The sequence below is a fragment of the Bombina bombina genome, chromosome 1, assembly GCF_027579735.1.
Source record: "Bombina bombina isolate aBomBom1 chromosome 1, aBomBom1.pri, whole genome shotgun sequence".
In the NCBI taxonomy this organism is placed as follows: domain Eukaryota; kingdom Metazoa; phylum Chordata; class Amphibia; order Anura; family Bombinatoridae; genus Bombina; species Bombina bombina.
In genome coordinates, this window is record NC_069499.1 from 641,851,582 (window position 1) to 641,865,063 (window position 13,482).

At 39.5% G+C, this 13,482-nt stretch overlaps 1 protein-coding gene across 1 annotated transcript; it reads right to left on the minus strand.

The window, feature by feature from the left end:
- Positions 1-2,960: 2,960 nt before the first annotated feature.
- LOC128645819 (uncharacterized) lies at positions 2,961-12,393 on the minus strand. Its single transcript, XM_053699091.1, has 2 exons — positions 11,321-12,393; positions 2,961-5,847 (listed from the first exon to the last, which is right to left on the minus strand). The coding sequence occupies exon 2, from the start codon at positions 5,837-5,839 to the stop codon at positions 4,622-4,624; it is 1,218 nt and encodes a 405-aa protein (XP_053555066.1). The 5' UTR covers positions 5,840-5,847; positions 11,321-12,393; the 3' UTR covers positions 2,961-4,621.
- Between the last annotated feature and the right edge of the window lie 1,089 nt (positions 12,394-13,482).

Sequence of the window (13,482 nt, forward strand, 5' to 3'; positions counted from 1 at the left end):
CTGGGGTTGGAGGGGAGGTGATATTTAACAGCTTTGCTGTGGTGCTCTTTGCCGCCTTCCGCTGGGCAGGAGTGATATTCCCATAAGTAATTAGATGATCCATGGACTCACCACGTCTTCAGAAAGAAAACATATGCACCTCAGTCAGCCTGAGGTGCCCTACCTGAACATTCAAAAGGCGTTTAAATGCAAAAAACTCTCCTGCAGATCGGTCGAACGAGTCGTCACAGAAGAAAGTACACAGAAAAATGATGCCGTTCGGCTCAGTATCTCAAGCGGAAGAGCGGGAAATCACATGACGGGCAGAAAGAGAAACTGTGCAACAGTCTAAAAGCGCATGTCTCTATAGAAATCCTCAGTTAAAAGGAAACTGGGGATGTAAATTTTGATAAAAAAAAACATAATTTATGTAAGAACTTACCTGATAAATTCATTTATTTCATATTAGCAAGAGTCCATGAGCTAGTGACGTATGGGATATACATTCCTACCAGGAGGGGCAAAGTTTCCCAAACCTCAAAATGCCTATAAATACACCCCTCACCACACCCACAAATCAGTTTAACGAATAGCCAAGAAGTGGGGTGATAAGAAAAAAGTGTGAAAGCATAAAAAAAGGAATTGGAATAATTGTGCTTTATACAAAAAAATCATTACCACCACAAAAAAAGGGTGGGCCTCATGGACTCTTGCTAATATGAAAGAAATGAATTTATCAGGTAAGTTCTTACATAAATTATGTTTTCTTTCATGTAATTAGCAAGAGTCCATGAGCTAGTGACGTATGGGATAATAAATACCCAAGATGTGGAACTTCCACACAAGAGTCACTAGAGAGGGAGGGATAAAATAAAGACAGCCAATTCCGCTGAAAAAATAATCCACACCCCAAAATAAAGTTTTAATCTTATAATGAAAAAAACTGAAATTATAAGCAGAAGAATCAAACTGAAACAGCTGCCTGAAGTACTTTTCTACCAAAAACTGCTTCAGAAGAAGAAAACACATCAAAATGGTAGAATTTAGTAAAAGTATGCAAAGAAGACCAAGTTGCTGCTTTGCAAATCTGATCAACCGAAGCTTCATTCCTAAACGCCCAGGAAGTAGAAACTGACCTAGTAGAATGAGCTGTAATCCTTTGAGGCGGAGTTTTACCCAACTCGACATAAGCATGATGAATCAAAGATTTTAACCAAGACGCCAAAGAAATGGCAGAGGCCTTCTGACCTTTCCTGGAACCGGAAAAGATAACAAATAGACTAGAAGTCTTTCGGAAATCTTTAGTAGCTTCAACATAATATTTCAAAGCTCTAACTACATCCAAAGAATGTAACGATCTATCCTTAGAATTCTTAGGATTAGGACACAATGAAGAAACCACCATTTCTCTACTAATGTTGTTAGAATTCACAACTTTAGGTAAAAATTTAAATGAATTCCGCAACACCGCCTTATCCTGATGAAAAATCAGAAAAGGAGATTCACAAGAAAGAGCAGATAACTCAGAAACTCTTCTAGCAGAAGAGATGGCCAAAAGGAACAACACTTTCCAAGAAAGTAATTTAATATCCAGAGAATGCATAGGTTCAAACGGAGGAGCTTGTAAAGCCCCCAGAACCAAATTCAAACTCCAAGGAGGAGAGATTGACTTAATGACAGGTTTTATACGAACCAAAGCCTGTACAAAACAATGAATATCAGGAAGATTAGCAATCTTTCTATGAAACAGCACAGAAAGAGCAGAAATTTGTCCTTTCAAAGAACTTGCAGATAAACCTTTATCCAGACCATTCAGAAGAAATTGTAAAATTCTAGGAATTCTAAAAGAATGCCAGGAAAATTGATGAGAAGAGCACCAAGAAATGTAAGTCTTCCAGACTCGATAATATATCTTCCTAGACACAGATTTACGAGCTTGTAACATAGTATTAATTACGGAGTCAGAGAAACCTCTATGACTGAGAATCAAGCGTTCAATCTCCATACCTTCAAATTTAATGATTTGAGATCCTGATGGAAAAAAGGACCTTGAGATAGAAGGTCTGGTCTTAATGGAAGAGTCCAAGGTTGGCAAGTAGCCATCCGAACAAGATCCGCATACCAAAACCTGTGAGGCCATGCTGGAGCGACCAGCAGAACAAACGAACGCTCTTTTAGAATCTTGGAGATCACTCTTGGAAGAAGAACTAGAGGTGGAAAGATATAGGCAGGATGATACTTCCAAGGAAGTGACAATGCATCTACTGCCTCCGCCTGAGGATCCCTGGATCTGGACAGATACCTGGGAAGTTTCTTGTTTAGATGAGAAGCCATCAGATCTATTTCTGGAAGACCCCAGATTTGAATAATCTGAAGAAATACCTCTGGGTGAAGAGACCATTCGCCCGGATGTAACGTCTGGCGACTGAGATAATCCGCTTCCCAATTGTCTATACCTGGGATGTGAACCGCAGAAATTAGACAGGAGCTGGATTCCGCCCATACAAGTATCCGAGATACTTCTTTCATAGCCAGAGGACTGTGAGTCCCCCCTTGATGATTGACATATGCCACGGTTGTGACATTGTCCGTCTGAAAACAAATGAACGATTCTCTCTTCAGAAGAGGCCACGACTGAAGAGCTCTGAAAATCGCACGGAGTTCCAAAATGTTGATTGGTAATCTCTCCTCCTGAGATTCCCAAACCCCCTGCGCTGTCAGAGACCCCCATACAGCTCCCCAACTTGTCAGACTCGCATCTGTTGAGATCACAGTCCAGGTTGGAAGAACAAAAGAAGCTGAAATAACTGCATTTAAATGGTCCCTAAGACTCTATAAATCTTAGTATCTATTTGCTATACACTTTAGTGAAAGGCTAATATTACATTTAATAATCCCTTATGAATTATTATACCCACTATATAATATTAACACACAATCACTAGCTTAAACTACTTGTAAGGTCATAAACTCACAAAGTCTTATTCCAGCAGTAACAAAACTTTTATTACAATGAGGCTAATTAAACATTATTACAATATGCAGATTAAATATAAATTACACATATGCAAATCACTTATAAATACTCAGCAGTGAACTATACATCAATATTACACTAATACATTTGCCCAATCTATGTGAAAGTATGGTGTGCTGAAATTATGTGTCTGTAAGGATCACTTACTTCTGATGTTAGCTGTGGTCACCATTCCAATTGAAAAAGAGTGAAAGAGAGAGGGTGAACTCCAGTATTCCTGCTACTTTTATTGTAAGTTTTTCATCCCTCCCACAATGATGATGTCACTCATAAGCAAGCCCTCATTGTAATTTTAAGAGTATATGGTTTCATCCTGCATGTGCTTTGGGGGTAGGGAATGGCATTAGCCTTAGACAAAGGATCTTAAGCCAGCTGGTCATCCTTCTCAGATGGGGGTCTGGTAATGTGATCTTTCTACATTCCATAGTGACCTAGTATCTGAATGAGGAGTTAACCCCTTCTTTACCATTCAGCTGAGTTCTTGTAGAATACATATACCATATATATATGTATATATATATACCCCTTCCAGACCATATGTGAATTCAGATCATGCCATTATTACATTCCCCCCTTTTGGCAATGGAGGTTACCATACCCTTCCATTCCAATGGTTGTTTTATATGAGTGAATCTGATGGAAGATTCCTAACCCCACCTATGTGTGATGGCTATATTAGTGTACTAAAGACGCTTCCATTCGCATACCATAATATAAGTGATATACACGTGCAATTAATGATTTTAAATAACAACACATACAAATTTGAATAATTATACATAATATAGAAATAAATAATATGATTATAAATGGATGTATAAACAGATTTCCCAATGCAGAACCCCATGATGACTGTTTCGAAAAGGAATTTGCTAATTTCTGCCACCAGGTTGCACTTGACATCTCCGTAAAAGTATGTTCAATCCTTTGTAGTTCTTGTTCCTGATGGTAGAAATTTACATGAACACGTTCCCCAAAATTTTTAAGATGTTCTAGTAACACAGAGTCTTTTTGCAATAAGGTTACCCATTTTTGCCAAGGTGCATCATCTACTAATATTGGGGTTATGAGTGGAGCCCCCAAGGTAGCGTTATATGTGAGTAACTGTGGGACAGTGAAGTTAAACTGTAGTGAACTTATCCTCACAGGGTACCCAGTAATACAATAAATCCCTGGTGTGATTTGTTCCCTTGAATTACACCTGTCAAACCATACATGCACTTCATCTTTAGGCTTCAATGCAACAAAACACACCTTTCCTTGTCCTAAGGGAAAAATCATATCTTGGGGATTAACTTTCTCCACAAAACCATTGCAATATGAGTGATTATGCCAGCAGGAATCAAAAATTATTCTTGCCTGGTTGGGTAGACATAAAATTTTAGAAGGAAACCTTATGCAGCCAGACATATCTACCTGTTCCATATGGGAACCATTCCATATAAAATTTGGGAACTCTAACTCATGATGCAAAACATGAGATTCTGTGACAGGTGTTCCTAGTGAAAACAAATGATAAACATTCTGATAGGTACCACTAGTGGGCACAAGTGAAGTAGCCCTGCATATATTTTCCCTGCATCCCAACCAACTGTTTAACCATAATTATCTGTGTTTTGATGCAAAACTGTTAACAACAGACTGCTCCCACCCTCCCAAAGGTGTATGGTTATTTTCCATAGCCTGTGCTATTAATTTAAAGTCAGTTGATAATTCTGTTTGCATGGAAATACACACAAAATCCCAGGATACTTCCCTTAACCTGCTAATTACTCCTATCAGTATTTCCTCTGTATGTTGAATGGCAGGACCCTGAACCTGAATGACTGTCTGTGTCAGTGTCTCTACCAGAGTGTTTATCATTTGTTGCGTATGAATCCCTTTTGCATTTAACATCCCCTGAGACTGTAAGGTTGCTGTTAAGCTGGATATGTCAATGGAATTTACCACACCTAGCCCTGTTCCCACACCTCCCAAAACTGTATCCATGATATCCCTCCTAGTCCTTCTCCTAGTACCTTCTGCCCACTTAACTAATGCTTTTTCCATAGTGGCAGTAATTCTGGAACAATTTTGGTAATGTGTGGAAACTAGCCAATCTATTATTTTAATCTTCCACGTGATAAATTGGAATGTGGCATCCCTCAATACTGGAGTTGGCTTGATTGTACTTGTTTGAAATGGACCACTAGAAACAACACTTTTCCCCTTACACATTGGAGTATTGTCATAATGTTTCATCTTTGGTGTAGTGATTAAAGTAGAATAGATCAAAGGCGTAAATGTGGTTGTTTCCTTTATTTGGTCTATTTTTAAGTATACTTCAATCCCTCCACCAAAGTTGGCAGCTGTAACCCTCCAATTAATCCCTTCTCCAATTTGTTGTTCAAATATAACCTTGGTTATATTATAGTTATCGCCATTTATAGTGTGAATAGGATTTGTAAATGTTGTAGACACAGAAACACCTTCTCCCACCAGACCTACAGTCCATTTTCCCCAAGCCACCCACTTACATTCCCATTCAACTTTATTACCCTGATTGACCCTCCAAAAACCAATTAAATTGTCTTGATGTTTTTCTGCAAATATTTCAATTTTCCCACCCACATTAAAAGTCAATTTTCCCAAACAATCTTTGTGAAGGTCTTGAGAGCTCCATAAGCCTGTCCATCCTCTGATGATGCTGCTTGAGCTCCATCTACGACTCCTTGTGAGGTTTGTGATTGACAGTTCATTACAGTCACAGATTGGAAGTTTTTGCAATAACACCCACACAAATACAAATAGGTTTGTGGCGATCATTCCTCTCAGGCTCCACATAATGAAATCTGTCAAAAAAAGATTAAGAGAATATCAGTTCTTAGCAGAAATATCTACATCTGGGACAGCTGTCCCTCTATACAATTTACATTGGTCAACATGGACCCATTTGTAACCAGGCTGCCTTCTGGTTTTCCCAGGGGTTGATCTTTCTATTTTAATTACAGTATTACCCAATTTGTCCAAAATTCTATAAGGTCCTTCCCAATTTGCATCCCAGGGAGAATTTTTGCGAAAATTTTTAATCATGATCAATCCCCCCTTCTCAAACAGAGGTGTTTGAGGTGTAGATGAAAATTTACAATCTGTTGGGGCCATATTAGAGGCAGCAAAAATTAGCAGTGAGCTCAACTGCTCCTGAATTTGGGAGAGATATTGATCTCTAGACACAGATTCTCTCAAGGGAGTAGACAATTGTGGTTCACCTGGGTGGCCTAATGCCATCTTTCTCCCTGTCATGAGCTCATAGGGAGAACACTTGGTAGCATTTGATGGTGTAGCTCTAATAGCCATTAGAACTGCTGGAAGATGTGTGACCCATGATTTACCATACTGGGAAAGCATTTTTGACAATTTTGTTTTTAATGTGCGATTCATGCGCTCAACTATACCAGAGGATTGTGGATGATATGGTACATGAAATCTTGTCTGTATTCCCAGTAGGGCACAGAGATTTTGCATTACCTGACCTGTAAAATGTGTACCCCTGTCTGATTCAATGAGTGTTGGAAACCCCCATCTTGAGAAAACATGTTCCCACAGTGCTCTGGCAGTAGCCTGTGCAGTATCACAACGAAGTGGAATAGCCTCAACCCATTTTGAAAAAATATCTACAATTACTAGGGCATACCTGAGACCCCCCTTTGATAGTGGAAGTGGGCCTATAAAATCAATTTGGATAGCTTTCCAGGGGCCATCTGCTACTGGTATTCTCTGGAGAATGGGTCTCTGACCTTTAGGGCGTGGATTAATTTGAGCACAAATTAAACATTCTTGTACACATTTTAAACAGGTTTCTGCTAAATCTGGCCAATGAAATTTTTGCCTTAAATGGTACTCTAATGCACTTTGCCCAATATGCCCAAGAAAAGAATGTGTTTGCTGTGTTATAGGTCCCTGCAAATGACTCGGGACCACAAAAACCAATTTAGCCTGTGGATCAATGGGATTAGAGTAACATATTAACCCATTACAAATTGAATAACCATTTGGGAGTGTTTGCTGTTCCTGTAACAGAGGGAAAAGGTTAGGATCTTTAGCTTGTTCTGTTTTCAAATCAGGTACCTCTGAATCTACCATTGTAATCTTTGCTATGTGTACCATTGTATCTTTAGATGTAACATGCTCTCTCCATGCTTCCTGTGTCTCACTGTCATTCTCATCTGATTGCCATGGTTCCCCATCTACAGCTGCCTGTTTGGCTAACATGTCCACATGTGCATTCCCTTGTGAATGTGCATCTGTGAAATGTGTGTGTGCCTTAACTTTAACAATAGCTGACTGCAATGGGTGCTGTGTTCCCCAATCTACCAATTTCTTAAGGGCTTGAACATGTGACAATGGTTTGCCTGCTGAGTCTACCATTCCTCTTAGATTCCAAATTGGTAAGTACTCTGTCAGTGATCTGGTCACATAGGCACTGTCACTGTATATACAAATGTCTTGTGTGTCAAACCTGTGGCAAGCCATAGAAATGGCTTCTAATTCTGCTCTCTGTGCTGAGAATGATCTTGGTAACATAAATTTAAGAGCTAATTGTTGCGAGGGGACCCAAATAGCAAAACCAGTATTAAATTGACCATCCTGCCAAAATCTTGAGCCATCTACATAAATTTGTAAATCCTGGGGAGAAGTTTTGTCCCTGAACAATTTATGAGGCGATTCCCTGTGTGTGAATGTCTCTGTGCAGTCATGGGGTTCACCCTGAGTGTGCATTAGTTGGGGTAATGTGTATTTTGCATTGTGTTGTACAGTGATGTCACGATGTTGCAAATCTATTAACCACCTAGTCACTCTTTGTGTTGAAACCCCACTTAATGATTTCTCCAATAACAGCTTTATAGGGGTATGTGGTGTTTGGAGGATGAGCTTCCCAAATCCCACTATATGCTCAGTAGCCTGAACTGACCAATGCACCCCTAACAAAGCCTTGATACATGCGTCATAACCTTTCTCTACTGGAGTAAGAAGCCTGGAAAAATAGCCAACAGGCCTCCATTTTTCAGCCTTCTCCTGCAGTAGGACTGTGGAAATTGAAGTGTCAGATGTGTATGTTTGTAAAGCAAAAGGGGCCTCCCTCTCCACTGTGGCAAGGGCAGGGGCTGATGCTAAACCTTCCTTTAACACTTTAAATGCTTCCTCATGTTCTGTATTCCAAGGAATTTTCCCAACATCCTCCCCTTTCAAAAGATCATAGAGAGGTTTTGCTTTTTCAGCAAACCCTTCAATGAAATCACGAGAAAAATTTACCAAGCCTAAGAATTGTCTTAAGGACTGCCTATGCAAAGGTCTGGGCACCTGAAGTATGGCTGTAACTCGTTCTCTAGTAGGGCATCTTGTACCCCTTTGTATTGATACTCCCAAAAATGTCACCTTTTGTCTCATTAATTGTACTTTCGAAGTGTTTAACTTGAGGCCAGATTCAGCAATCAAGCCAAACAGTTCATTCAGCCGCTCCAAATGTTCCTCTACTGTCTCTGTTTGTAACAAAATATCATCTACATACTGTATGATACTTTCTGGGACTGAGAATGTTTTTAATACCTCTGCTAATGCTTGGTGAAAGTATGTAGGCGAGCTGTGGAAGCCCTGAGGAAGCGAATTGAAACAAAATTGCATGTTATCAAAGCAGAAAGCAAACTTATATTGGCACTCTGGGGCTAGTCTGACACTCCAAAAACCATTACTTATATCCAGAACAGAATACCACCTACATGTGGCACTCAGTTTGGATACCACTTCAGGAGTAGAAGCAACTAGATTTGTAACAGGTGGGGTAACTTTATTCACCATACGAAAATCAGCAGTTAACCTCCAAGTATTATTTGCTTTCCTTACTGGCCACAAAGGAGAATTATTAGAGGAGGAACATTTCCTAATTATCCCTTGGCTTTCAAGCTGACTAATAATTTGCCTCACAGGTTCAATAGCTTCTGCTGGAAAACGATACTGTCTTTGTGGAGGGGGGTCAGGGCCTACAATATTGATTTCAATGCCTTTTAATATGCCACAATCATTCTTATGTTGAGCCCATATGTCAGGGAAATCCATGACCAATCTCTTCAAATCAGGGTGACTTTCAGTATCCGGCCACACCCTTTCTGAAGGAATTGATGCAATGGATGCTATGGGACTGATGTAAGAGTCATCTAATATTACAGGTTTTCTCCCTCTAGTATCCCTCCACAAAACATTGTTACATAGGTCCACTATCATCCCTTCTGATCTCATTATATCAGCACCAAGTATTGTACCCTCTGTGTTTTTGCTCTGCCAAATGGGAATTTCCTTAGTCCACTGATTACCTAGTGTCATAGTCACATTTGGGATAAGGGATGCTTGGGACTGGGATCCCCCAAGTCCCACAAGAAATGTCTGTCTTGTCCCTTGTGGGGGACTTAATGGTAAGTCTGTCAAAGTTACTGAAGCTCCTGTGTCTATGAGGAGTTTTGTGCGATGGCCCTCAATCACACCATAGACACAGGGACGTCCAGAATGATCCCTAAAGGTGTTACATATAGGGACCATGTCATCCAGGGCCTGAGGTAGTCAGTCAGAGCAGGATATCAGAGGAGAATTATTTTCATAATTCTTTTCATGATATCCCACTTCCCCTCCCCCCACAGTCATCACTCTCAAAGCCTCATGCGCTGGGCCATACAGATTAGTACCAGGCCTAAGCTTTGCGGTGTATTCCTGTCCTGTTTTATCTGGGGGCTTAATCTTGTTATTTTTCCCTACCCAATTATGTGCATAGCTTTCTTTTGGAGGTGCAGAGGGATGTAATCTTTCCTGCCCTCCCTCAGTTTCCTTCTGAATTCTCTTTAAGAATCTGCAATCTACTCGTCTGTGCCCATATTTATTGCAGTAATGGCAAGTACCTTTGAAGGGACCCTCTGAATATTTTTGTTTCCCTTCATTAGTGGTTACCACAGCAATTCTGTGTTGCCCTGTGTTCTTTTTCTTTAAAATGTTCTGCCTAGCCTTACCTATAATAGATAACACACCCTCTAGTGTATTCTTTTCCTCAGCCATCATTTGTATGCTAGGTTCCAAATATGTGAATTTTTTAATTAAATACTGCAACATATCATGAGGTGTTTGTTCTGGTGAAATTCTGTGTGTCAGTCTATATAATTGTTCAAATTTAGCTGCAAATACCCATGGGTCATCATTTAATGCTACTTGCATTTCTGCAAGAGAGTGACTGTCCAAATCTCTACTCCCTGTCACTAGTTTACAAACAGCTTTTAATCTGTCCCCATCTGAACCCCATTTATCCTCCTTAAACCAATCTGTGTTCAAATTAACTGGGCCTGCAACTGGTGATTGTAATCTAGCTGCAATGCTGCCTGGAAGCCACATTTTTAACAAAAAGCATGCTTCCTTATGTGACAGCATGTATTGTTTTACTGCAGACTCAAAATTTGACATGTTAGTGAAAACATCTGCTTTAACATCATACACTGGAAAGAGAGGTTTTAACTTTACCAGTTGTCTCATTACTTTATCTCTATCTTGTTTTATAAGGGTAGTTGATACCAGGGATGATGTTTCAGCAGAGGTGGTAGAAAAAAGTAAATTTTGCGATTGAGTTAAATTTCTTCCCCTGGATCTTACACTGGGTGTTAGTGATAAAGTATCTGTTTGATGTTCTGTGTTTAATGTTCTTGGCCTAGTTATCTGTGGGGTTAGTATTGGAATGTGTGTGCTCTCTGTATTTTGTGTGTGATTCAATCTTTCCTCACTGTGTGGAATAGGCACCCTCCCCCCATCAACATGTGGGCTTTGCACCCTTCCCCCATCAACATGTGCCCCATCTTCCTGCGACACACATGCATTGTCCTCATTTAATACTGCAACAGGGGTTAAGTTTGCAAGTCCCTGTCTCAATGAAGCAATAAGTTGGCCTCTTGCGTCATAATTTTCTTCTAAAGTATTAATATATTCTGCATTTACCCCACATGTGGGGCAATTCTCATCTAATGTGTTACAATTGATCTCTGTTAACATGGCTATTGGGGGAGAATGTTCAAAGATTGCTCTATTCATTTGGTCTTTGATAGCTAACAACAGTTTCATGCAATTCTGTAATTTGGATTTTTCTTTTGTTAAACAAAACCTTTTTTTATCAATAAGCTTATTCTCATTCTCACATTGCAACCACACATCTTTCAGTCTTTTAACTATGTCAGTATTTTCATCAACAACAGGCTCAAATGTGCTACATTCTGCATATTTAACAATTAATTCCATACTCACACTTTAAAGTGTCTTCAGACTGCCAGCAAATCAGATTCACGTCCTGCGCGATATGATTTTCTCTGCGTCTGGTTCAACTGATCCTTAGGTAATGCCTCTCTGGATCTGTAGTCTTGGCCAAAGACTTTACTGCTGAAACGCTCAACTCAAAAACAGTATAGCAAAAACTAGGTTCAATTTTCGTCCAAAAATCACACTTGTATTATAAAAAGAACCTGGATTAGTCCCCCCTTAAAACAAGTGTAGTTGGTAAGAAAATTCGCTGGCTCGCCAATGAAATAACTGCATTTAAATGGTCCCTAAGACTCTATAAATCTTAGTATCTATTTGCTATACACTTTAGTGAAAGGCTAATATTACATTTAATAATCCCTTATGAATTATTATACCCACTATATAATATTAACACACAATCACTAGCTTAAACTACTTGTAAGGTCATAAACTCACAAAGTCTTATTCCAGCAGTAACAAAACTTTTATTACAATGAGGCTAATTAAACATTATTACAATATGCAGATTAAATATAAATTACACATATGCAAATCACTTATAAATACTCAGCAGTGAACTATACATCAATATTACACTAATACATTTGCCCAATCTATGTGAAAGTATGGTGTGCTGAAATTATGTGTCTGTAAGGATCACTTACTTCTGATGTTAGCTGTGGTCACCATTCCAATTGAAAAAGAGTGAAAGAGAGAGGGTGAACTCCAGTATTCCTGCTACTTTTATTGTAAGTTTTTCATCCCTCCCACAATGATGATGTCACTCATAAGCAAGCCCTCATTGTAATTTTAAGAGTATATGGTTTCATCCTGCATGTGCTTTGGGGGTAGGGAATGGCATTAGCCTTAGACAAAGGATCTTAAGCCAGCTGGTCATCCTTCTCAGATGGGGGTCTGGTAATGTGATCTTTCTACATTCCATAGTGACCTAGTATCTGAATGAGGAGTTAACCCCTTCTTTACCATTCAGCTGAGTTCTTGTAGAATACATATACCATATATATATGTATATATATATACCCCTTCCAGACCATATGTGAATTCAGATCATGCCATTATTACAGAAGCCCCTTGAACTAAACGATGGTGATCTGTCCACCACGTCAGAAAGTGTCGTACAATCGGATTTAAAGATATTAACTGTGATATCTTTGTATAATCCCTGCACCACTGGTTCAGCATACAAAGCTGAAGAGGTCGCATGTGAAAACAAGCAAAGGGGATCGCGTCCGATGCAGCAGTCATAAGACCTAGAATTTCCATGCATAAGGCTACCGAAGGGAATGATTGAGACTGAAGGTTTCGACAAGCTGAAACCAATTTCAGACGTCTCTTGTCCGTCAGAGACAAAGTCATGGACACAATCTATTTGGAAACCTAAAAAGGTTACCCTTGTCTGAGGAATCAATGAACTCTTTGGTAAATTGATCCTCCAACCATGTTCTTGAAGAAATGACAAGTCGATTCGTATGAAATTCTGCTAAATGTGAAGACTGAGCAAGTACCAAGATATCGTCCAAATAAGGAAATACCACAATAACCTGCTCTCTGATTACAGATAGAAGGGCACCGAGCACCTTTGAAAAAATCCTTGGAGCTGTTGCTAGGCCGAACGGCAGAGCCACAAACTGGTAATGCTTGTCTAGAAAAGAGAATCTCAGAAACTGAAAGTGATCTGGATGAATCGGAATATGCAGATATGCATCCTGTAAATCTATTGTGGACATATAATGCCCTTGCTGAACAAAAGGCAGAATAGTCCTTATAGTTACCATTTTGAATGTTGGTATCCTTACATAAAGATTCAATATTTTTAAATCCAGAACTGCTCTGAAGGAATTCTCCTTCTTTGGTACAATGAATAGATTGGAGTAAAACCCCAGACCCTGTTCCAGAACTGGAACTGGCACAATTACTCCAGCCAACTCTAGATCTGAAACACATTTCAGAAATGCTTGAGCCTTCACTGGGTTTATTGGAATGCGAGAAAGAAAAAATCTTCTTGCAGGAGGCCTTACCTTGAAACCTATTCTGTACCCTTGTGAAACAATCTTCTGAATCCAAAGACTGTGAATCGAATTGATCCAAATTTCTTTGAAAAATCGTAATCTGCCCCCTACCAGCTGTGCTGGAATGAGGGCCGCACC

Coding starts and splice junctions, on each gene's coding strand:
- LOC128645819 (XM_053699091.1), bottom strand. CDS start 5,839: ATGTGGAGCCTGAGAGGAATGATCGCCACAAACCTATTTGTATTTGTG.